Below are 27,370 nucleotides of genomic sequence, written 5' to 3'. Positions count from 1 at the left end.
TTCTATTTTTCAGGGGAGAGGGAGGGGAAAAAAACAAGGAATGAAATGCCGACACAGATCTACACTCAAATCATGTCTCACCTAAAACGTACAGGCTAAGATACTGTAGCTCCTATATACTTCCTGCTAGGAAATTCCGATTGTACAGATAGCTTAAAAGTTTTGCAATTTTTATCAACACCCAATCATACCAAATGTTGTCTTTGCACCATGCCAATCAACGGCGTGCATCTGTTTTGATTATCAAAGACTTGTGGGGCTGCAGCAATTCCAAGAAAATTCATGGCATGCAAACTTAACAACGTAAAGTAATTGATCAGCTATTCATATGCTAGTCATTTTGATAACAATCATAGCCATAGTAATCACTAGATGACGGACAAATTTATATTAACCTATCCACTCCATCCGAGAAATTATTTTAAATGGACCTAAGAGTGAGCCAAGGTATTCGATGCATCGGTGTTTATACTCCTCATGCAATAAAAGTATGGCCATGCAAGTATAAACGTAGGCAAACCACCAAAGGGCTTTAATATTTTCAGAATCACTATCTGTCAGCTGTTTTGTATCCTGTGTACGGAATAAGCTCAAAATTATTGTTTAAAAATTATTGCACAGACGGATTCAAGTATTTACTCACGTTACTGTTATTCTTTCAATTGAAGGTGCTCTTTTTTTTCAAATTGCATCCACAACTTGACGCGTTAATTTTCTGTATGTGTCAACATCAGATGTGCGTGTGTGTTCATATTGAAAAGTTCTTTCAAAATGAATCTTTTTTTTAAAATTTTCTAGATCTTCCTTAGCTCAAGGCCACAACAATAACGATGTAGTCAAGTAGACAGACTTGACATTCGGCCAGACATTCACAGAAAATGTATCGATATCAAGGGAAATTAACCAAGTCAAGTACAGTAGCGGCCAAAAAATAAATAAAGATCATTTATATCAATGTTCTTTTCCGCTCTTTACTAACTTCAATGGTTTTCTTGCTCATTCTTCTATTTCCTTTTCTTCTTCCTTTTCGCTCAGTTTCTCATTATCGTCATACGTTCCCCTTTATGTATCAATTTGTGGTTCCTTGCTTGACTAATGCCGTCTCCTTTGGCCAACAGGGGAGTTTAGCAGACAACGAATTAAGGGAATATCGGTATAAACAACAAAGCGCCTCATTAATCATAGTCGTCTTCCAACTTTACCATGGCAACATACACATATAAAAAGCGTTAAAATTACTCCCCAATACTGTCGTCCTATTCTTTCTCTCCAACCACTAGACAGAGCAATAACGTGTTCGTTTGGTGTTATTTCTCCGTCGAATTACCCCCGTCTGATAGGCCGGCAAATAAAGCGTGGATCTCTCTGATGTGTTCTCCTGTCAGAGTGCTGTGGAATTAGTGGGTCCTGATAATGGATGTCCTTCAAGGAAAACAGACCACTGAATAAAGTGAAGAAAGATGATACAGACGAAGAGAAACTGTTGAAATTGATGGAGTTCCTTTTCTGCGAACATCCTTTTGTGATTGTGCCCTCTTCATTATCTCTTGCAGCAGCACCCTCTTTAGTCAGCTCATTAATTTAAGTCCGCAAACAACGAGTTTGTGGCAGTCTCCAACAAAGCGATTCATATTTCCACACACACAGGAAGCCACTAATTCCTTTTAAATACACATCCTTTATCGAACACGCGCGTCCAGTCGCTGTCCCGAAGATTAGTTCAATAAATAAAACTTATTGTTCGAACCTTGACAACTTTCCTGCCTGATAATTAATTAGAATTCGCTCCATCACTGTTTACCTGGCTTAACTAACCGATCATGGACGAAACGAAGGGAAATATCACTAAGGGCTAAAGAAACATTAAGAATCTAAATGAGTTTTATCTTACCATGTGCATGCAGTGGATTAGTTTAATCTTTAGAGAAGACGTCGCAAAAAAGAAAATTGAAAGCAAAAAAATCAAGAGATTGAAGAGTTCGAAAAGAGGATGTGAAAGATTGCTATAAAGGTTAAATTAGAAAACATGGAAGAGAAAGAAATTTTGAACGAATCACATCGCTCGCAGATTTTATGTTCCACTATAGGGAATTCCGTAGGAAACCGATACTGATTGGCTACAGGAATACAGCCACTCGAATCTTCTGTTGAACCCGACATGATTACGGGCAATGTTCTTTCTTGTTTGGTCCGTTCACAATACTGCAGCTTAATTCTGAAAGCGAATTATGATCAAACAAAGATTATCATCCAGACGTTATCGATCCAATCGTAGAGAACTAAGCTTTTTTCTAGACCCGGACTCTGTCATCATATCTAAAATACGCATCGCGTGTCTAATTTCACATCTGAAATTGGACTGGCCTATTTGCCTGACCAACATCAACCAGAATTCAAATTAAATACAGGGGGGAAAAAGTACAAGTAGAAAGAAGTCTCTCAAGAATTTTCTTCAAGATCGAAAGATGTCTGTTCGATCTTGAAAAGGACGTCATATTTTTAGGATTTTCTACTATCTAGTTCATTTCAGTTTATAAAATAAAAAGTTTCTGTTTATAATATAAAAAAGCCTCCAAAACGATTTAAAACTGTACTATGTTATGAAAAATTCCATAATTTATTTAAATATATGCAATTAGCCTTAATATAGAAGCACAATATGCTCACAGAATATGTTAAGCGGATGCCTGACTCTATCAAGTAAACTATTATTGAAAACCCACTCGCTTTACTCCATGACTAACTGACAGACTAATTTTGTTCCCAGAAACATAATGAATGTCCGCCCATTTAATTAATGAGTGAAATTGAGCTTTTCAATGGAAAGCAAGTAAACTAATGGCGTCAAAATTCTAATGTCTGGCGGCGAAAGAAACTGTAGTCAGTAACTAATTTTTAAGACATTACAAATGCACATGTAGAGAAGTCTAGAGCGGTCATCTCCAGTTTTGGAGATGATTTTTTTTTTACTGAAGATTTTTTCTATTTTTCCAAAGAATGGAGAACATCACATTCGTAGTAGGTAGGCTATGGATGGCTACAGTTTTTTTTTTTTTTCCCATTTTTGATTCCTTATGCACATTTTGGTTTTCTATTATGGTTATTGTACTCTTAGGAATCGTTTGGCTTGTAACATGCCACCGCCATCATCCTTCCTTTACTACCAGTCAATTTCGCACTACAACGACTCAACATCTGCACGCATTTAATTAAGCTCTGCGATTCGTCTTGATGCTTTCAAGCAGAGTTTTATAGGCAGCATAATTTCTCCACCCCATCGCTAATTTCTGCCTCTCTTGAGGAGCTTTACTCATTGCAATGAAATTCGTCATGCCCTATTTCGGGATGGTATCACGTTCAATTATCCCTACATCATCAGCGTTAGTTGATCTCATTAGGAGTTCAAATTCACTCATTTTATTCACAACACTCCTAGCATTATTATACAAAGAGGATACGATTTGTATAATTTTGGTTGTTACTACCCTAATATGTCTTTTGTAATTATTCAACCAAGTCTTTCTTTGTGGCATACAACTGATAGAGGTTGTTCTAATTCATCGAGTCTTTCCATGTATACAGAATTACGAAGTATCCCTTAATTACTATTAAGGAAGGTGTAACTTTGATCAAAACCCTTAATCCACTCTTACCAGAAACTTATCTATCTTCCAAACTAGAACTTCCTCTGACCCCCTTAAGGCCTCCTCTGCGGCAACAGCAAATACTCTTATGCCTCTCCTGTTCAAGTGAATTCCATCCTTACAAAATAAATCTATCTATTAATTAGGGCAGACCAAGCCGAGAAAAACCTCTCCCATAAGGCATTCAGAGTCTCTCAAGGCTCGAGTTAATCCGCAAAGCTTTCATTATACAGCCCCACCCATCATGTTTGGGTACAACTGCGGACAGTAACATCTTGATCTATACTGCCGCATTATGACCTTATATAATCTTGACCAAATCGCCAGTTCGTTTTTTTTTAAGTCGTTAGTTACCACGGTTCTGTACCATGATTTTGTTCTGTCGATCTCGATTACAGAATACATTCCCAATTTACCTAACAACCGAAATGCCCACTAACATTATCTCGCTTGGAAGTAGAGTATTCTCCATCCGATGATCCATCCGATCCTTCGGTAGAGTGTTCCTTTGCTTAGTACTGGACACTTGAGTAACTTCCAAGCCTTCAGATTTGTTATTCTTCAGGAAAACTACTCGTTGTCTCAGAGAGTTTTCGTCCATTAAGTAAATAAACTTCTGACTTAAGATAATCGAATGCCCTGCATCTTGAACAGAGAAATATATCACCGTCAGCTAGCAACAGTTCATCATACACACGATAGTTGTGCAAGAAACAGACCGTAACTCACAGGTGAGTCACCAACAGCAAGTCCCCAAGAGACGTGTTATGTTGGTTGTTTCTAGTTAAAACGATATCAAGGAAAAATGCGAATTGGCAAAAATTGCAAAACTATCACAAACTTAATTCCCTACTCTAAGAAACTAGAAGCATCGATACTCCTTGAAGTCCTTACGGGCAGGTTGCTATACGTCACAATAGTCAAATTAGGCAATCACTACCTGCAGTTAGTACGTCAATAATATACTGCATCGGAAGGGTTAGCAACCCAAAGTATGCGAAATGATTTCAATGGTGCTCGAACGCTAAGGAACAAACACAAAAACGCGAATACATTTTTAAATGAAACGGAAATAAAAAAAATATTCGTCATTTATTAAACTAAACAATCTGTTTAATGTCGTTAAAAAGTCGTTCACAACATGCCAATCGGGTAACCAGATAAAAACAGTGTATTCGGAAACTCTGTACCTAGCGTTAATCGCCCACAATATCGATTTCAAGATTATCATTGTGAAAATTCCACAAAGACATCGTCTGAACGATTTTTTTTTTTTAGTAAAGAACAACAGGGAGAAGGCATACGACTTGCATTCACTGTCTAGGTCAAGGATTTTCTTACGACTCGCCGATGTCATTTGTATAGCAGTATTTCTGCATAGCCAATAGGAAACACACAAAACGCTAAACTACACGACACTCCAATGTGCGATTTTGTGTTTAGTATTGAATTGAGTTGTGTGTCCGGCGTCTTGGCACACTGCCAACAGAAAATCGCCTGGAAATTCGCTAGCCAGCTCCTGTTCCATGGCACGTGGAGGTAGGCCATCTACTCTATGCGTTTAAGGTCTATACCTGGTCTTCCGAGAGGACCGTGGATTTGAATAATATTAATAATAAAATAATCTCTGCGCAAGAGTGATGGATTTTTTTTTTTTTAACTCATATTAGGGCCACCCAAGAGCTCTCTGCACATGTGTATTATTTTCATAAATTGCGTGTTCTCCGATCAATTTTACAGTTTTTCTGGACGAAAAATCCAGTTTCAGTGGAGGTAAAACCTATCTATCGACCCATGAGACGAACTAATTCAGTCACGAAGGGGGAAAAAAGCCAATAAAAGTTCCTCGCGTCATAGATCAGATTCCAACCGAAGATTTACACCCGGTGCGGCAGGACAGTGATTAAAACACTGTGCTATCCGCGTAGGAGGGCGATGGGTTGACTGAAAGAGAGTTACAACTGGGATTAGGTCAGCATTTTGGCAACCTTCGAATACTGTAAAACAACCCCCCCCCCCTTGCTTGGCAGGCGAAAGTAGGACAAATCCAATGCTTGAGTATTGCACACTACTCTTTGGCGTCACATATTTGACGGTACACGCGTGTTTTGTAACCGCTGCTGAACAGGTATTAAAGTCGAGTGCGGGTGTAGTGTACGTAGGGTCAAGCTCATTCCACCACTGGGCCCGAGCCAAGTTCGGGTAGCTGATTATGTTAATCCTTGCCACCCTGTTGGACATAGGATGGCTATGCTCACTACGTTTTAATATGGTTCTTTTGTTTTTTTAAGTCTGTTTTCCTTTATTCTTTTTTTTCTTTTTTTTTTTTTTGTCATTACTCTGAGCATTGCATATGAGAGGAAAGTTTACCTTTTAATGAAGCTCAATAGTTTGTACTTTTGGCTGTGTTCACTAAACTGTTTCTAGTTGCGGCAGGTATGGCATGTTGTATGTGTCTCGGCCAAGGAAGGTGGAAAAACAACGGGAGCAGAGAACAAGACTACGGGAGGGAGACAGTGCGGGAAATTCCATTCATTCGATTTCACACTAAGATCTTCCACTGGCAGTCACACAAAAGTGACAAAGTGCCTGATTATGACTCGCTGTGGGACAACTTCCAAAACAGCAGTCTCACAAGGAACCTATCTGAGGCGATTCTCGTGTTATCACCAAGCAAGATGACTACTGGCCCTGACTACGAAGCGCCAGACTTCACAAAAATTCTCCAGCCATCTATGTTCCCTAGATTTCTATAGATAAAAAAGAACCCGTTTGAATTGGAACCAACAGCAGGTCGACTGGACCCAGGAGAAAAGGGCCATAATTTTCCTCACTGATGAGTACAGATAGTCGTTAATCTGAGAGTACTTTCGTTTGGAGTTAACGAGGAATATAACCTCCATATGTTACCGAGAGGAAGAAGTCTCAAAGCTGTAAGGTATCGAGATGAGATCCTATATTCTTACTCTCATCCTTTTGTTTGTTGTCGTAGGATTTTAAGCGTATCAGCAGCTTAGACCATATTTCGTCCGTATGTCTGTAAATTCCGTGTGTTCTGTGGTCGATTTGCTGTTTGCTGGACGAAAAATCCGTGTTTCCGGGAGAAAAAACTATACTACTCTCCCCTGAACCCGACTAACTCAGCCACGTTGTGAAAAAGACCCATAAAAATTCCTCGCACCATTGACGGTATTCGAATACAGATCTTTTCCACTCAGTATGGAGTAGTCGTCCTTTTGCAGTAGCAACTGGTCTAAGGCTTTCGTTTAGTTTAATTGACTATAATGCGTATCTTCACAAACCCTCCCTTAGTGAACTTTCAGAGAGAGAGAGAAAACAGCCTCTATGGAATGGCCTTTTGCTCTATGAGACTGAAAAATTACATTTCCAAACCTCATCTTTTTTAGTCTGTATGTATTTTTAAACACAAATTAAATTGAGTATCTCACTAACATTTTGTCAAAATATAATAAAATAATTCTGATTTATGTTCGTGTTTGTTCCACAACTTTTGAATATCAGTGTAATTATTTTTAATTAACTGTAAATGTAACGTAATGTGTGTTAAGCGCCTAAGAAACTAAGAATATGAGGCGTCGGTGCATTCTGTATATTGCGTATATTCTTGGTCGATTTGCTGGACTAAAAACTCGTGTTTCCAGGAGAGGGAAAAAAAAAAAAAAAAACAAGCTACCCACTAATTCAGCCATGTTGTGAAATAGGTCCATAATTCCTTGCTTAATTGATGGAATTCAAACTCAGGTCCTTTCCACCCGGTATGAGGGGGGCGGTGATTATATCAACTGTGCTACCCACGATGGCTACTTTCAGTAACGAAAGTTGAGAAAAAGATAATCAAACGTGTCTACTTTAATTTTAAGGTGAAGCTTCTTAAATGTATTTTGCAAATCTTTGCTTTGCTTATTTGCGCATGGTCCACATAACGGGTCAGAAACTGAATATAGGCATGGAACATCAGATTTCATAGTGTTGTTCATTCAAATAAAAAAAAATCCAACTATCATCGAGGAAACGCATTGCTTCAATCAAGACCTAAAGCTATCGTGAAAAAAAAAAATCAGAAATTCTTTCGAAGGTGACAGTCACAATCCTTTACAGACCCTATTACACCTTTAAAAAAAGATCGAGTAACCAAGCCGGAAAAAAAACATCATACTGTGCATCTGTTGTTGGAAGACTGAAAAGAGGCAGAATTCATCACAGCTAGATGCACAATATAGTCCTTGGTGAAGAAGCCTTTCACGGATGGCTCGAGGGGACCTTTAAACAATTCGCTTAAGTTCGTACTCCTTTCGGTATACCAAAACTTCCTGTTATTTATTGTCATCTCTAGGAGCAACTGGTTTATCATAATTAAATAAATGCCTTCCAAGCTAGTCATCGGGACTGACCAATTTTCCTCCTTTATGGTAAAAATTTGTAGCCCATTTGACTCCACATATAGGAGTCATGTGCTGAACATTACACTGAGATTAGTAATTCTGCGCGTGTACTTATTTTTGTAAAATAACGGTACAGTATAGTATGTAGTTTTATACGCCAATCATTATTAACTCCAATTTATTAAACTTGCGGAGAAAAAAGTAATGTTCTAATATAGTCCAACTGCTTTATTCAAACACCGTAGCGTCATTAACATTTAATTCCTTGCTTGTTGAATACAGCTCGTATATCCTACTCTAGCACTGCACTATGCTAGCGCGGATCCAGGGAGATCATGAAAATAATTTCTATTTATTGGAGAAAATAATTTCTATTTATAGGAAACAAGAAGCAATAAGAAAATGGACATTCGTACGCATCCTTTTAAGAAGATAATTCATCGTTAGATGGCACCGTGAACAAAATACAATGGATAAGCATTATCCATCACTGCTCCCATCTCCGGAGAAGTCATTATTGTAAACATATTCAATCACAAACAGGCATGTATGTGTCGCATGAGGCTGTATTATTGATGGATTGATTTAAAATGTCGGCGAGAAGGCCGCAGAATTTTAACTACGATCCTTGGAATTCCTTTGAAGGTAATAACAAAAGGAGAGATGATGTACGACTTCCTCGCTGGCACTTTCACAAAAGACAACGTGCGAATGGACAAATAATAAGGATGGAACTCCTACTGGACTTCGGCATACATAGCGCTTTAGTGATGAGTGCCTAACGCCAGGCCAATACCATCAAATCTGTCCGGCCTTTTACAACGATTTGTAGCGACACTTGAGTATATATGTTAAAAGGTTTGCTGCGAGAGCGATTTACTTTCTCGCTGAGTTCAAAAGCTGGCATAAGCTCGTCCTAATGGATCGCTCGACAAGTTACTATATAGATGAAAAACTTTAAAAGACAGGAAAGTGGGATTCATAAACAAAATATTTCACAATTCCAACAGCCTGTTCCATCAGTAACATGAAATATCGAACTACACATATAAGAGATGGGCAAATAAAAACACCCGTCCTTTGTACAGCAACGTAGTATGCCACAGCTCAAGTGTTAATCATCAATGCTGAGCATATATGTTACAAGTTAGCAGTATCTGGCTACAGAGAAAAAAAAATGAAGAGGGAAAAAAAATCAAGAGATCGGGATTCTGAGAAGGCTTTAGCTCAAACCAAGCTGATATACATCTCATTTTGCGGCAGAAAAAAAACTGCTTTTGCTAAATATTCTCTGTCGAGTGTGCATTTAAATGTCCAAGTGTTATCGACTATCTGTTCAGGTCACTACATGGCCAGAGTCGCGACAAAACATGACAACCGCCTGAAGCCACCTTTTGTAGGTGAGTGCATTCTTCACAGAAAAAAAAAATGTCGGAACTGGGAAATGTGGTGCTAAATATAAGGTTCGTCACACACACAATATATGTAACAGGTTTCCTGAATGACACAATCAGTGGCTTTGTGGTTCTACTCAGATTATAAGGGCTAACTTAGAGTTATAGTTACGAGACATTAACTGCTGTAGTTAACAATTTATACTGCTAGGTTATTGTTTATTTGCTATACATGCCTGGATTTTATTAAATTATTAATATTCGCTTTTCACTAATCCCAACTGTCTCTTTTAGTCGTATGTCAGTTGCGTCCTGGGACTGGAGTCTGTTGGCTACACCATGATGTGCATGGGTGCTATGAACACAGTGGGGGCGCTAGCAGTTCACCAGTTTTCCAAACACATCAAACGACCAATCATTATGGCCGCAGGATTGATATTCCACGCAGGACTGCTCATGGTACTGTGGCTGTGGACACCAGTCAAAGATGACGTTGCTGTATTTTATGTGATTGCTGCCGGCTGGGGATTGTGCAACGCCATATGGGAGACTCTAACTATGAGTAAGTAATTTCTAAAACAATAAACAAATTTATTTAGGTTACATTCACAATGTAAAGTCGGGAAGATATAAATCCCAGAAGGCAAAAAAAAAAAAAAAAAAAAAAAGTAAATAATAGAGCCCATTACAAGTAATACAGTTAAATAAAAATGCATTTCCGAAACTCAAATATGATAACGGGGTTGAGAAGGGTAAGAAAAGATGGTTAAAGAAAAATTCTATTATCGTCATGCAAATTTACAGGAAATTGAAGCAGCGAAAGAAGAAAGTAAGAAAAAAATATATATACGCAGACAGATTTCAAGAACCGACAACGAATAACTTTAAATAATAGAAGAAAAAAATTAATTAAAATTTTTGTTCACAAAAATATGAAAGTTTTCGGAATCGTTAAACAAGTTTCCCAATGTTAATCTCAGTGTTTGTATCGGAAGAATTGCATTTTTATTCCTTTATCTCCGTTCGCTCAATCACAAGTACCCACAATCATTTTTCCCTCTCGTGATTTGTTCTCTGCAGATTTATAATTAAGTTCAGTTCACATTGAAAAGATGTTTATCTGGATACAAAGCCTTTTCATAAACTATAACAAAAAGCCTTCCAATCGCAGTTGGTATTTCTTTTTAAGCTTATTGTCTCAAGTTTTAACTATTTCATGAAACTCAAAGACTGCAGTTACAGTTGGAAAGAAATAATATAACCGATTAAGAGGAGGACGTTAGAACTTTGCCATTATGAACTATGAAGAGATTTATTTCCTTATAATAACAGAACGCGATATTTCTAATTGAATATAAATCCCTCCCATCAAAACATTCTATTATTTTTTTAGATCTCCAATTCACTTATTTTTTATAACTTACATTTAAAATAAATGCATCTGCTGGATATACGAACTTAAGTGATTTAATATTTGCTTAAGCCATCTTTGTTTACTGTTTCAACATTTTATTAATTTTTAAAACTGAAGTTAAAAATATCCTATTTATTTAAATTAAAACTAGGTTTTAATTTAAATAAATAAATTAAGTAAACCACCTAGTTTTAATTTAAATAAATAGAATATTTATACTAACTAATGTTATTTATACTAACCCTTAATCAAATTAATACTAGAGCTATTTGCTTTAATCACAATATAACATTAACATTCAGTCATTCCTCGTGACGTGTTTCAAACAAAAGGTTATTTTTTAGTTTTCACATGCCGTTGTCACGTCTCGTAGTATCTCAGCTGAGTTCATATTAGGGCCCCTTGTTGGGTCAGATGAAAATTCAATAAACAAAAAAGAGTCATTCTGAAAGAAGGAATGATTCCATTCCAACTAGAAGAAATAGAATGATTTGTTCGGAAATTTGAATAAATCTACATGGATTTGTTCCATGTAGATGTCTTTTCAAGACAACTGGTTCAATAAAATTAGAAAAATACGACCGCTTATCATCTTTGAATTGTCTGAATCTCAGTGATTCTAATGAAAAATTAATGTTCGTGTGGGCTATAATGCAAAAACTGTAAAATGTCGGAACTAGTGATTACATGAAGTGGATTCACGTATCGGTCGCCTAAGTTCTGGAGCCGATCCACGAAACAAACGATGGAATATGATGATCGATTAGCTACTGCATAGATTCAGGGCTATATTTCAAATATCGTGCAGCCAGACTCCGAACATCCTGTATCAACGAGTAATCAGCCTGTCCCATTAACAAGTAACTGAAAAACCTTGGTGAGGGCTATTGCTCCGTATGCTCTCGTGCCGCAGCATCGTTGTCATCACCCTTGGGTTGAGAGAGTTGGGTTGTGTCTAAAGAGACGAGTGAAATGATGAATGGTTTGTTTTGCATAGTATTCCATTATGATTCCCATTCTGTCGAAGAAGTTAGTGATGGATGGATTCGTATCTGGACACTTTTGGGGAGAGAGCTCCTTGTCAACAGTGAAAGTCATGATTTGGGAAGTTTAAACCTATATAGCAGCTGTGCACTTCTGATCACACTGGAGGGAGGCACCTCAAAGGCTCAATTACCTTGTTGGTAAAATCCAGAGAACGGTAGTTCTGCTATCCATACATTATATCTTAGACACCAAATTCCAGTGCCTCTGAGTGATCTGAGTTAATACAAAAATCGCATTTCATTTCTTTAGTTTCAATACCAAGAAGTGTGTAAGAACCATTCTTACAAATATATATTAGGATATTAAAATTTATCATTTTTTTAAAAATAACTAATGTTTAAAAACAGACAAGCACTCAGCAGATTTGCTTGCGCTGTGTACATTTCAATAGGGACCGGATTAGCATAGCAGCAGGAGGGGGGGCTGACCGAACGGTAATACAATGGGTAGGCCAGTTTTGATGCGGTTCTTGTTTACAGAAAAAGGGACAAAAACTTACAGTAGTAAGGGACAAAAGAACGCCCACATCCTAGAACGGTTTCGGACTCCATCCAAAGGAAAGACCCCAGATCAGAGAGCACACCGTGTTCAAGTGATAAACAAAGTACAAACGGGCCGACACGGAAGGCACTCTCAACAATTTCAGGGGCGGTGTCTCGAAAGGAAGCGTAACTGAAAGGTAAGTGGTAGCGTCATCCCAGATAAAATTCTAGTGATGATGTAGCGCCTGGATGCTCTCATCACAAAGAAAGGAGTTTGCCCTACCAGAATCGGTTAAAAACAATGGAATAAGTAGAGAACGATTGAAAAAGAAGAGTGATGGAGGACTACCAAATGATTGGACGAAAATAAGGGAGTGAGGAAAACAAAAAGGTGATGCCGAGAGCCCCAAGAGTCAGAGTCCCGAAACCTGAAAGGAAAGGATCCGGAGGAGAATCGCGGGGAGAGGCGCGTGAGTGCGGGAAACGCGTACGGAAAGTCCGACTATGATAGTTTAGTAGGTAAAGGTAATAGCGAAAGGCAGTATGATCAGCGTAAGGAAAGCCAGTTCGAGCTTTTAACGGAAGGCTAAAACGAAACAGTATCGCCTGTAGAAAGTCCTGAGCGTGGGAAGATCGACGTGGAGGCAGAAAAGAGCCATAAGCCTAGCGGATCAGCTGGAGCCCAAGCCGGAGAGGAAGCACCTGTGAAGGATCAGAAATCCATTACTCTTCCAGGTAGAGTGGGAAGTGACCAAGTAAGTCAGTTTAGAGAATTTTACTAACGAGAACTGTGTTATAAAGAAATCCATGGGAGAAAAAAATGGACAGGACAGTTTGAGAAGTATTGTAATGTGATGACTACTATATTGTAAGGATAGGAATAGGATATAATAGAAATATATATATATATATATATATATAGAGAGAGAGAGAGAGAGAGAAAGAGAGAAAAAAAGAGTGAGTGAGTGTTGCTCATCAGTGATTAGTGGTATTGGTAGAAACTTACAGAAATGTGTTAAAAGTAAAAATAATTGTACAAATGGTAAATAAATCCTTGTTATGTTATACCCCTTGTTTCGTCTTAATAGACTGACACCTCAGAGCTATAATTAGTAGTACGAACTATCCAAGCTGGGGAAGCTAGTATAAAGAGAAAAAATAATAAAATAAAGTCCTCAGTACTTGGATCTTCTTCTGATTAACACACAAGATAAAATTAATGGAAATAATATATTATGCAGCAGGTAGCATGTGGGCCTTGGAAGGGAAGTGAGGACCCCCCCTGTTAAAAGGAATAAAGAAATAAAAACAACAGCCTTTGTGGTTCAAAGGTAACGGGGGAAAGAAATATATAATAAATATATAGATGAGAGAGAATAATTATCAATATTATTCTCCTCCCCCCACAATTGTCGAGCCATAGCCGGGATAAGAAAACCCCGTTCCCACAAGTGTAACATGAAAAAAATGGCTTAAGAGTTTCATATCGCTTTACTCATTTATTACATATGTGTCAAGATTAACACTACTGTGACTTTATACAGGAAACCAATGTTGAACTAACTCTGGTAGGCGCCTCAGTAGCCAGGTGGGAAGGAGCAGCAGTATGTAGAACACGCTTCTTGATTAGACCGGGGTTCGAGCCAGTCACCACCAAATACGGAGGATGCGGAAAGGTCAGGGAATGACCACCGCATATCCCGGAGCAATATGGCCTTAGTTTCTAATGCTCCTAAAAACCAAAACAAAACAAACTAACTCTGGTTCTATCAGTGACAGGACTCATCAGTACTCCTTGCTGGAGAATTTATGAGAATGAGTCCAATTTTTCCCATTCCCAGCATTTCAAAGCGTTTCCTGCAATTGCTGATTGCGTAGATTATATACTATCCTCTTAAAAGTAAACGATGCATTTCTGTATATAAACATATACAGAAAATAAAATAGCAGTTTTCTTAGGCATTATCGGTGTTAGAATACTTTTGAGTGGATAATGCAGACAAGTGTTTCTCAACCTTTTTAATAAGACTGCTCATTTAAACTAATAGAATTTTCTAGGGCTCCACCTGTAAATAGCATGCACATATACAGTTGGAAATATTAATCTATACATTTTACAAATCTCAAAATTTCCCCACTCATACCTGAAATGACGACACGCCCAGCGGTTGAGGAAAACTAGTACACACAATGTATTGTTCACAAATTTATAAAGGGCTGTTTACGCAGAAAGCTTACATAAAGACTCCTTAGCATTTCAGTGAAAATAATTGGAAGAAAATAAGAACGTGGACTGTGAAGTCTTCTTTAATGCCAAAAACTACTTAAGAACCCTTTCCCTCTACCATCTCGATTTCACTTACAGAGCTTGGGTAATCAGTATGCTGTTAGGTTACCGTGGAGCAATCCTGTAGCATGAATATTTCATTTTGTCTCTCGTGTAATCATTGTTAGTAGAGGATGTGGAACTCAGTGCTTATCTTATGCGCATTCCGTAAGCAGTGTTCACGGTCCAGAGAACCTCAGTGTTGACTGAGTATAGCAAGCGAAGCGCATGTCTATAAGGAAATGCTGCAGGTGAATGAAGTAGGTGGTTGAATATTTTATAACCTCTATAAAATCCTCTTTCTGCCAAACCCATCTTGTGTAAGTCCTGTGGGCTTCACATTGCAGTGACGGATTATTGAAAGAGTGGACGTTGACAATGTAGCTGCGTTATTGGCATTTATTTATTTATTTTATTTTTTTGCATAAGGTTGAGTGCCGCGTGCAGAAAACCCTGCTGCATTTTATAAACCTTTTCGGTATAAATCACCAGAGGCATCACTAGCTTTCCCAAAGAAGCAGGCAGATTTCTTTTGTTTTGCTGCTCAGGATAGTACCAGTTAATGAAGAGAATGAAACTGGTGTTGTTAAAAATAACTGGCCATTTAATATAAGAAGTAACAGTCCGCACGATTTTCTGTTACAAAACAGAAGATAAATGCCGGGTTCTTAATCAACAAAACACCACATCAGAAATTATCTGGATCAGTTGATATTATCAGCGTTTGACATCGTTCAACGCATACGACGTTTGACACAAAAAAAAAAAAAAAAAAAAAAAAAAAAACAAAGATTAAATCAATATAAACTTATTTATTCATTAGTACAATGTTGTCCAGTTGACAACCCAAAAAATTATGATTAAAATTGTAAAGAAGTGTCCACCTAGCTTGTGTGGTCGCCAGTTCACTCTTTCAGTGTGTTTGGTGTAACTCTTCCAAAAATATATTCATGACGCGAATTACAGCTCAGAACGTTTATCTTCAGTCTTGTTCAGTACAGGCCTGGTTAGATATTTATTATCAAATGTTTCATAGCATTACAAAAATGATTTGGATACAAGATAATCATCTTCCAAAATGAACACATTCTTTTCAACAAAAACAAAAGGTAAGCTGCAGCCATTATCAACCCACTGCAGGATGGAAGCCTCCTCAACAATTCATGATGAGGGGAAATGGACCATAATCTGCCATGCTGGTCCAGTGCGGGTTGGCAGATCGACCGTATTTAGCAGTCATGGGTTGAACCCCGGTCTACTCAATGAGCGTGTGCTACTGCACTCCCGCTCATGACCATTCGGCTACGGATGTCTTAATGTATATATTGTTCCAATAAATGAACTGTTCCTCAAATACCACAGCTGCTGCAAATAAACTGCCTTCTGTATAAAAATATTATCTCCATATTCGATGAGATTAAGTGCTCTGTTGCCATGATTATTTCGGTACTTAGCATTGACCAACAAGTTGGCCGATAAATGATTAAACCTATATTTCGTGGTCTCATTCAAAGTAATATAGTAATCTAAAGGAGCATGCCAAAATTGGTGCCATTTGTTCCCTTGAAACCTATTTTCGGAAAGACCATTCAACTCCTTAGTCAAACTCTCTATATCGCTGTTACTGATGTAAAATAAGTTCCTATCAGCTAATTACAGTCTTGACTGAAGAAGCTTTCAATAACGCCTTTTGGAATGAATCAAAATTCGCGAAGAGGGGAGAGAGAGAGAGAGAGAGAGAGAGAGAGAGAGAGAGAGAGAGAGAGAGAGAGAGAGAGAGAGAGAGAGAGAGAGAGAGAGAGAGGTCCAAAACAGTAATTTCTTTTTCTGCCAAAAATTGCCTCAGCAGATTGCCGTGATTGCGAGAACACTATCAAAATGAATCCGGTAGTTTAGCACGATCTCTATATATCGGTGTACAGTATAAACATGTCACGTCGACTCATAACACTGATTTATTACACGTCATATAATCCTTCATATATAATACAATTGATGTAAAGTTAATCTAATAGTGATTTTTCATATCAATTAGAGTAATGATATTGTTTGATACCTTGTAGTAGAACAACTATATCCAGCTCGATGGTGATCTTGAGCAGTAGGCGAGGTTCTACATCCAGTCAGTTTCTTTCTTACCCTTGATTTCTATTGAATTTTAGGTAGTCGGGAATGGTCGCAAGTGTGGCGACTCTGTTAGATAATTCTGGATAGATTACTTTCAGTGATCGAATGTTTTAACTTGGAAAATAAGAATCGACAGATTCATAATTCACTCATTAGCGTCTCTCCGCACATCTCAATCAGATTTGGCAAAACCGCTGGCAGACTTCTAGCAAGGGTGAAATCACCAAAAAATTCATTCCTAACATGAAACTGGTATTCCCAAACTACTCATCTTGGCTTTCCCCTGGATTTCTCGTCACCTATCTGTTGGCCGGACACTGCGCCATAAGAGATAAGCTCCATGGATTTAGACTAAGTGACACCTCCTTGTGTCAGTGCGGCCAGCGGGAAACGTGGAGGCATCTGATGTAAGACTCCCAATTGTACGAGGATCTCCGCTGTCGATTTATAACCGCCACCCAAATTAGCATTAGCATTTGTAGAGGCATATGATGCAAGATAGCAAGCTTATTCAGCATCAGCCAAAAAAAAAAAAAAAAAAAAAAACACCACCACTACTCCCATTTCACCCCTCCGTTCGTTCGAAATACCTGTCCAGCTGAGCCTTAAATTTGTTTAGGCTATCAACTTCAACAACAAGTGATGGAAGTCTATTCCACAAACCAACTGCCCGCTGGCTAAAGGCAAATTTCCACACATCTATCCGACATCCGTCCTTCCTCAATTTGAATTTATGCCCTCTCAGGCGATTATTCTGAGCAAGAGGAAGAATCCCATCGGCACTGAGCATGCTCAAGCCATTCAAAGCCTTATACACCTCTATCAGATCACCTTGCCGATGCCTAGTCTCCAGACTCAGTAATTTGCAAAACTTAAGCCTTTCTTCGTAAGAGCAACCCTTTGTTCCATTCACTAATCTTGTTGCCCTTCTCTGTACTCGTTCCAGCAGCTCTACATCCTTCTTGAAATGAGGCCTCCAGACCTGTATACAGTACTCAAGGTGTGGCCTGACCAATGCCTTATACAAGGGAATAATCACATCCCTATCCCTGCTAGAAAAATTCCTGTATATCATTGAAAAGACACCATGAGCTACTCTTGCAGCTCGTCTGCACTGCTCAGAGAACTTCATGTCTGCCTGCACAATTACCCCCAGGTCCCTTTCATTCTCTACCACTGTCAGCGTAGTACCACAGAGTTGATGCCTTGATCTGGGGTTACTGTTTCCCATATGTAGTACTTTACATTTGTCAATGTTAAACTTCATTTGCCACCTCTCAGCCCATCTGCTCAACCTTTCCAGATCCTGTTGCAGCAGCATAGCATCAGTAGTGTCCTTAACAACCCTGCCAACCTTTGTATCGTCTGCAAACTTGGACATTAAGCTTGATATACCCTCATCAATATCATTTATAAATACAGAAAACAACAATGGACCCAACACTGAACCCTGAGGGACTCCACTAATAACATCAGTCCACGATGAGCAGTGTCCATTGAATACCACTCTCTGTCTTCTCCCCCTCAACCACCCCTTTATCCATAGCAGCAATTTGCCTCCAATGCCACACTACTCCAATTTGTGCAGCAGTCTTCCATGCGCAGCAGTATCAAAAGCCTTTCTAAGATCCAAATATATAATATCAAAGTTATTCCCTTCATCCAGTTCTTTTGTGACTACATCATAGTATCCAATCAAATTGGTCAGACAAGACCTGCCCTTAACAAAACCATGCTGTGTCTGAGCTATAACTGAATTCTTGTCTAGATGATCCTACAGTGCGTCTTTAACCAGTGCCTCCATTAATTTTCCTGGAACAGAAGTTAAACTAACAGGTCTATAATTACTTGTGTCAGCCTTTGATCCTCCTTTGTGAATTGGGGTTACATTTGCACATCTCCAGTCTATGGGTACCTCCCCTGAGTCCAAAGAAGCTCTCATAATTATGGCTAGGGGTTTGCTTATTTCCTTTGCTGCCTCCTTTAATATAACTGGATAGATCCCATCCACCCCGGGTGCCTTTTTATGTTTATCCTCAACAATTTCTCCTCCACTTTCCTCTCAGTTATTAGAAAATCATCTAGCTCACTGCCAATGTTTACGTCACCTACGACATTCCCCTTCCTGAATAACTCCTCATGTGTGAATGTAAATGCAAAATACTTGTTTAGATTGTTAGCCACCTGAGCAGGATCCTCAACTGTTGAACCATCAACATCCAGTGGACCAATCTGATTCATCCCTTTCCTTCTTGAGTTTAAATAGGTAAAGAACTCTTTTCTGTTTTTCTTTGCATTCTTTGCCAAGGATTTCTCATAATCTGCCTTTGCCTGCCTCATCTCCTTTGTGACTTGGTTACAGACCAACTTATATCTATCATAGGCTTCCATGTCACCGATTAATTTGTATCTATCCCATGCATTTTTCTTCTCTGCCATATATCTCATTAGTTCATCTGACAACCATTTAGGCCTGAACCTTGAACAATATTTCTTGGTTGGTATGTAAAGCCTGGTAGCTTCCAAGATTAGTTCCTTGAATGCTTCCCATTTTGAATTTGCTGTTGGTAACATCATCAGTTGGTCCCCCTGTATAGAATTTAAATACTGTCTCAGACCATCATAGTCGCCTTTACGAAAGCAAAAACCCTTCCCTTTACCTCTGATGGTAGTTACCTCCTTGAGTAAATCCTACTTCAGCACACTGTGATCACTGCAACCTAGTGGTTCCTTTATCTGCAGATTCTTAATGCATGAAGAATCACTACTGATAATCAGATCAAGAGTATTACTCCCTCTAGTTGCCTCCCGAACATGCTGGTGTAGAAAACAATCATCCAATAAATCCACAAAAGCCTTGCTAGTGTGCGAGTGACCAACCCACAAATTCCAGTCAATATCTGGGAAATTAAAATCCCCCATTATAAGACTCTGATTTACTGGCCCACTCTATTTCCCTGTACAGTATCTTATTATACTCATCAGAGTCATTAGGCCTATAGCACACTCCTACTCTCAATTTTGATTTACCTATGCTTATGTCACACCAACTGACTCGACACTGCCCTGTCCATCGATGTCGACTGGCTTCACTTCCTTGGATTTTATGTGTTTCTTAACTAATAGCATAACCCCTCCTCCCTTCCTATAGACGTTGTACTCACCAAATTCCAGTTCTGCATTCCTTATATCTGTGTGACACCACGTCTCTGAAATCCCAACAATATCTGCTTTTGATGTTTTGAGCAATACCTCAAATTCATCAAATTTATTTACTAAACTCCTAGCATTGGTGTACACGCAAGTGTACATGCACCTGTTTCTATTCTTAGCTACCCTAACACAACCCATGTGTTTACTTGTACCGCAATGACTTCCAGCAGTCTCTGAAATATCCTGCTTCTTGTTTTTCAGGCTTCTGCTCATTCCAATAGAAGCAGTGCAAGAATCTCTTTCACCTCTGCCAGTGGCTACTGTTAATCTATTAGTCTTTGTCTCCCCCCAAGCTAGCAGTTTTCCGACCCAGAAATAACATTACATGACCAGGAGCGCCTAATACTAATTTAAAAAAGACACCTACAATGCCTTCACCCATTTCGCACAAGACCTCTTCGTGAGAAGACGGACATTTCCTGCACCCACAACAGCACCTACTGAAAACCCATCAGGCCCAGATCATGGTTAGACTATGGAGGACTACTCGACTCAAGGAAGAATAAAGGAATGTAGACAAGTACACCCCACGGATGAGACCTGTGCCATGACCATCACACAAAATGACTCTCAGAAAATGGCATCATCTGCCACTCAGAACCTCTGAACGGCAGCCACATAGGCCATCCGACTACAGAGAGAGCAAAGGGAGCAAAACAAGAATATTCCACGGACGGTACTTATCCCATGAATTACTTTCGACCACACAACAAACTGAACTTCTTGAATCTACGGTCGGGACACTGTCCCAAGATTGACCTCCACATGACAAAGTGACAGCAGAGTTTTCTGCACTAGCCTGATTGGCGACCTTGCCTGGTTCACTTTTCTTTCACTCTCCCTTGCGGGGGAGAAGGAGACGGTCTCCCCTGTCTTTCAGTCCCCATGCCCCACACATCTAAATCTAAATTTTCAAATTATGATTTCGCCCACTCTTTCGACCTTTCAAATCCAAGAGACGCTCCTCCCCATGCAATCGATCAACAAATTGTGTGTGTGTGTGTGTGTGTGTGTGTGTGTGTGTGTGTGTGTGTGTGTGTGTGTGTGTGTGTGTGTGTGTGTGTGTGTGTGTTCTTTGGTCTATCCACCGAAATCCCAAGAAACTAAGTGGCAGGACCTGCCAGAGTAAAATTCAAACAACTGAGTACCTGGTCTGCCTCCACGGGGCGGCGCCTCCGTAGCCAGGTGGGAAGCAGCAGCAGTGCATAACACACGCTTCTTGATTCGACCGGGGTTCGAGCCCGTCACCACCAAATATGGAAAGGTCAGGAATGACCACTGCATATCCCGGAGCAATATGGCCTTAGTTGCTAATGCTCCTAAATAACAAATAACAGCCTCCACGGGGCGGAGTGTGGGCAACGTCGGGCCTCAGCAGGGGTCTGGCTGCTAAACAGCCAGAAGAACAACGGCACACATCTCAAGATCCATACACTTTTAAATCTCTGGCCTTTACAGCGAACTGTATCAATCACAATGAAAACTACGCGATGGGAGAAATCCCTGGTGCTGTTTGACCCCAAACACACTTTACACTCATTGGTTACATCCAGCAGTAAGCAGTATTGCTTCTTGTTATATTGCAGAATTTGGATGTGTTTTTTTTTTAATTGTGTCCAAATAATACGTCATCAATTTCTTCTTCCGAGGAGTGATGTTGGGAATCGAAAGGTGTTGGGAAAGAGTCAATCTCATCGATCGAGCTATTTGCACCACAGTCCCTTCAGAAATCCCGATATTTTATCCTGTACATTAAATGCATTGATATATCAGCTCTAAAGTGAAAAGTTTAAACTATTCAAGTTACTGAATATATCGCTGAGTAGAAACACTTATCATGGAAAAGGTCTTTACTGGCATCCAGTGTAGTTTTTTTTTTTTTTTTTTTTTTTGTTTTTTCTAAAGTTGCTCTGAAGAGAGCAGCGTATGGACTTGCAATCAGGTGCAACTCCTTTTACGCAAGCAGCAACACCTCTTACGAAGTAAGGAGGGGTGTTGCTGCTTGCAATGTATACATTGCAGTTAATACTTGCAATGTTAAATGTATACATAGCCGGTGCCAAATCAGAACTGATCCCCAACGACCCTTCTAGTCAACATCACGCCTCACAAAATAATCGTTAACTAAATGGAAAATCTCTTCTCTGCAGCGTCGTTTTCCGTAATAAGCAGAACAAAATGTCGTCGAGCTGTACCGCACAATAGACAAAGAGGTGATTTGTACTCTGCAACATCGGCGTCTTCGTCCAATTTTAGCACGAAGTATTTTCTAGCATGCATACGCGATAATTGCTCTTCCACACTGTATGCTACTGATTCTAAGCGACGTTTCACGGTGTCATTTGACAAATGAATTTTGTCGATAGATCGTTCTGCTGGGCACACTATTTGTCATTAACTACGACTGGCTTTACAAGCCCCTTCAGCAACAGTGAAACTTCTACTTGTTTTTACTACAAGGAGCCCGACTTTGAATGATGCTTCTATAGTTCGGCGTATCCTATGCCCTTAACGACAAAAGTCATTGATTTCTGGTTGTAAAATATTATTTTGCGCTTGTTCTAGAAAAATTCAATTGGTTTTCCAGAGTGATGGGTGTGCTTTATTTGAAACACGACAGTAACAATGAAAACTGAATATTTAACAGCAAGCAAATAACGTGAAAATAAGAAGCAAACACATTAGTAAACAAGAACTAGATGCAAACACAGCCTAACAGCAACTAGTAGAGAAGTGCAACCATGAAAGCAGGCAAGTGGGGAAACATTCCGATCCCACTATGAATACAACAATGCCAGTTTTAACAGAGACTGGCTATTGATATAATTTTCATTCACTCAGCGCCTGATAAACATCCTTTTAATATTTTTCCCTTGAAACCGCCTACGGACCTTCTGGTGAGCCGTTAAACCACAGTTTGAGAAACGCTGCCCTAGACTAACGTGTGAAACATATTTTCTCGAATGTTTCAACATTTCCAGGTAAAAATTATTCCTTGGTTGTTTATTCTGGAGGAACAAACTTGTAACTAATCCGTTTGATATCGAATAAAAACATTCTCGTCCGTTTAGGAAGTTGGATATCTCGACCACATGTCATCTCCCATTATGTGTACTTGAAATATTTTACTAATATAAGTAACCCGTGTTCAGCTCACTTCTACAAACCCTCGCCATCTCAAAAACACGTGATCTTAGCATTTATTCCTGTAAACCTGCTTAAATTTGTCGAAAGTGGCACATTCGTTCAGTTTTAACAATAAAGCTGACAAGGATATACTAATAAGGTTTAAATAACAGCAATAGAGTAACCAGTGCTGCCACCTGGTGAAAGACATTGAAATTTTGTCAAGATTTTCATCCAAGGTGAAAAGCAAAAGTCGGAAACTCAAATTTATCTCAGACATTTTAAACACCATTTTTAAACTTTCCTGCTGATTATATTGTGTCGCTTTAATTAAATAAAGTAAATAATGGAAGAACATTACTAATGACACTATGTTATCATGCATGATATTAAGAAAGCGACAGATAGGATTGTTAGAGAAATGAATGCGGATCTGAATAGGATATTATAACGGGAGAGCGCTGTAACTATTGTAGTACAAAACTAAGCTATTGTTCTTCGAGTTTTTATGTCTCAGTCTGCATTAAACATTGCAGTACAGTAATATAAATTAATATTTCTGTACTGCAGTCTCAAGCAATGGGATGGCCACTATTATAATCTGAGCCTTGGCAATGTACATTCTTAATCCTTATTCTTAATGTACATTGCCATTAAGTAATATTCTTAATGGCAATGTATATTCTTAATGCACTTAAATGTATATCCTATTGTATGCATTTTGAAACAAATGGTTGTACAAGCACTTAGTGTCATTTATCCATTTTCCTGTACTCTATTTCACGTATTTATTATTCTATTATTCATTTATGTATTTTGAGGCATTAATGTCTTTGTAGTGCATTGTTAATCCCTGGCCACTGTGCCGTGACGGGTTGTTGCAACTACTATTATGTAAATTATCATTCTAAGTGTTTCAATAAAGATTCTTCTTCTTAATTTGATGTAAGTTTTATGCCTAAGAAACATTTCCTACATTATTTGTCGTTAAAGGGAAGAGGTGATTCAAGTTTCTTATTATAAATTTAACTCTGGTTAAGTTCCTACTTCGTGATTGCATTTTATTTATTTAAAACAACAATCAATAACTGGTTTTCAATTGCTATTAAAATGTTACTGTTTAAAACAAACAAGCTCGAGCTTGCGTTATTTAATTCTTCCAATAATTGTGACGGCATCTCATTGTGAACGGGAATTTTTGATATAAAATAGAATATTCTTACATTATACTAATTCATATATGCTATCAAAAACATGAAATTATCCTTTAATTATTTCTCACTTTCTTATTCGCTTTTTTTTTTCTTTTTTTCAGCTCTTCTAGCAACATGCGCTGATGACTGGTTGGCTCCTTTCTCTGCATATTTTATAACTCAATCCTGCGGTCTCGCCATATCATTTGGCTACAGCTTTTATCTGTGTACTGAAGTCAAAGTTTACATACTCGCTGGAGTGCTTGTGGCTGCGATCATTCCATATACCATAGCAGAGTTTAAATTTCACCAACAGCATGCTATAAGAGACAGAACAGCAATTTTATAATTCGCTAAATCCAACATCGTCCACTTCTGCCATCCTTCCCGTTTATGTGAGCGTAAAAAAAAAAAAAAAAGCACCATCCTAGTCAGGAAAAGGATAATATCATTTCACTAATAGGAAAGTCAAAGATGCTCTTCTGACAGAAATAATTTTAGGTTCGATGATTAATAATACGAAGAATAATTCTCCCTGTGTTTGTGTTTACGAAATCTCGAAGTCCAAGTGGTTGACTAAACAACCATTTCATTTGAATTGCTGCTTTCATTTACTGAAAACAAAACTTCCAGGATATGATATGATTTTTCGACGATGAGCTTGCAGCGTACACAACAGTGGGAAAACATTTTATAAAAAAAAAAAAAATGTTCGTGGAATATTCGAAGCATTTCTAATTTACAAAACAGAGGACCACTCGCAAGATGAATTGCGATGGAATGATGTACAGGAACAAGCAACTGTGATGTGCCAAGATAGAAACTTTGATTACTACAACTCTAGACTAGCTGTGATGATAGGGGGAAAAAAAAATCTAAATATAGTTTCTTTAAAAATATACATATTTTAAGAAATTTGGTGTATTGAAAATACCTTCAATTTTATTGTGATGCATGTTTCTAGAGTGTTTTTAAATAAATAGTCAAATGTTTCATTTAACTTCACATCATAAAATATTGCTATCCTTTCTATCGTATAACTTGTGTAATACCCATCCCAAATAAGCCAATAAAATTGTTTGTTTTCATACTGCTGGTCCGAACATTGTTTAAGATAAATAAATATCGAAAAAATATATAAATATTTAAATTGTATTCTTTAATTAATAAACATGAAACATTTTTTTTTATTATTAATTATACTCAAATCGCTTTAAGTTTTCTTCATTAAACAAACTTTTTGGCAGTCTTCACGCGATATATAAACATACAATTAATCTTTTATCTAATCTAAAATTAAATATTTTTCACTTAACTTTACATAAACATGCATCTTATAATTAAGATCTTTTAATTACCTGTTAAACTTACTAATATGATTTCGCCCACGCAGTTCAGAAATTAAAAAGAAAATAATAATTTTGTAAAAGAATTATGAATTCTTGTACAATTGTGGATGCTCCTTCCAACGATGGACAGTCAACACCTACTAATGATGAATCATAATTTCAACCTATGTAGGGATCTGCAGAGATAGTATAAAATCAAAGCTGTTGTTTGTTTGGGGATTTTTTAGGCGCATCAGCATTTATGGCTATAGTGCACCAAATTGCAATGCTGTAGATCTCAATCACGCAGAAATTTTCTCTCCGAAGCATATTTTATATAGGATCAGTGGTTTCTGAGTAAAGCAGTTTTGTAACTGGTATTCAGAAAAACAGCCAAGGTAAGATATAATTCCAAAACTTACATTTTATGTGTATTCAACGAACTGACCATAAAGTTTCCTTCACGTATTTGTGACGTGATCAAGGATGAAACACTTCCTACCATTATATTTAAGTGTCATAAAAATATGGAATACAGTACTTCCAGGCGAGGCACTCCATATGGCCGACTTCAACTACAGTGCATGTTATTATTCACGAAATCTTGACTGAGAACAGCGCAGCACCCTGTGCAACACATTTAATACGAAACTAAGTGCCACATTTATCATGCTACAACTACTATTCCACATTCTCAAACGCATTTACTTAGCTGTTTTAGATATAAAATGTTTGTTTGATTGAGATCTATCTTCAACAGATCCCAGAGATAAATACATGAATTTTACCGCTAGGTGGCAACTGCTCGTTCATCACTAGAAAAGAGGACTTTCGCCTTAACCGCCAAAAGATTATAGGAGATTGCTCGGATATACTCAAACCCATCAACCTCTTTATAAAACTAGATCTGTATTGGTTAATTCACTAAATTTACTCCTGATTTTAAATATTGAAAAGTAAAATAATTTTATAGATGGACAACTTCATGCTACAAAATTTATTCAAAGAAAAATAATATTCGCAGATTATAGTTTTATTACGTAATTGCAGTTTTAGATCCAGCTTCCAAAAGTTCTGCGAGATATTTTTAATTTAATGTGTGAATATGAGTCTGGTTATAGTCAACATTTTTATTTCTCCGGAAAGTTTAGCCACTATAGAAAATAAAACAAATAAATAAAACAATTTCTTGCAATTGCAAGAAATAAACAATTCAAACCGACTTTATTGACAAAATTACGCAGACTCAAACTGAGTGACAGATTCAGAACGGCGCAGGCACTACTGGCAATTCAAATATTGGAATCAGGTGGAGTAGATATGAATAAATTTGCCACCCATTCCGCATATGGATGCCGTATCGAAGAGCAAATCCCCGCTTTACCCAATCTGATGAATCTGATGACGCTCGACTTGTGTGGGGTGGCTGCCTTCGGTTCCTAGTGATGAAGCCTAAACTGTTACCCCACAAAATAATCTACAGACCAACTGGTGAACTGCGTAATTGCACGCTTTGGCAGTTGTGTCAACGGGAATTGATTTCTGTGTATACTTTTGTTCAAATTTTATGTTCAAATCATGATATGTACATATCATAATCGATATTTTAACTATAATTTACATTCCACTTTTTACAAAACTGTTTATCTATTCTTGTATTACTGTTATATTTA

At 38.1% G+C, this 27,370-nt stretch overlaps 1 protein-coding gene across 1 annotated transcript in view; it reads left to right on the top strand.

Annotated features, from left to right (window-relative positions):
- The window catches only part of LOC150086020 (N-acetylglucosamine transporter UNC93A-like), a 186,996-nt gene extending 161,915 nt beyond the window's left edge, over positions 1–25,081 (top strand). Inside the window, exons 3-4 of the mRNA XM_090373651.1 lie at positions 9,736–10,003; positions 24,492–25,081. Coding sequence (XP_090229777.1) covers positions 9,736–10,003; positions 24,492–24,718 — 495 coding nt within the window. The 3' untranslated portion in view covers positions 24,719–25,081. The remainder of the gene's footprint in view (positions 1–9,735; positions 10,004–24,491) is intronic.
- Positions 25,082–27,370: the final 2,289 nt, after the last annotated feature.

This window comes from Mastigoproctus giganteus, chromosome 5 (genome assembly GCF_048544385.1).
Source record: "Mastigoproctus giganteus isolate SK-2022 chromosome 5, ASM4854438v1, whole genome shotgun sequence".
Lineage (NCBI taxonomy): Eukaryota > Metazoa > Arthropoda > Arachnida > Uropygi > Thelyphonidae > Mastigoproctus > Mastigoproctus giganteus.
The sequence above is the reverse complement of the archived record's forward strand: the minus strand, read 5'-3'. Positions and strand labels throughout refer to the sequence as shown.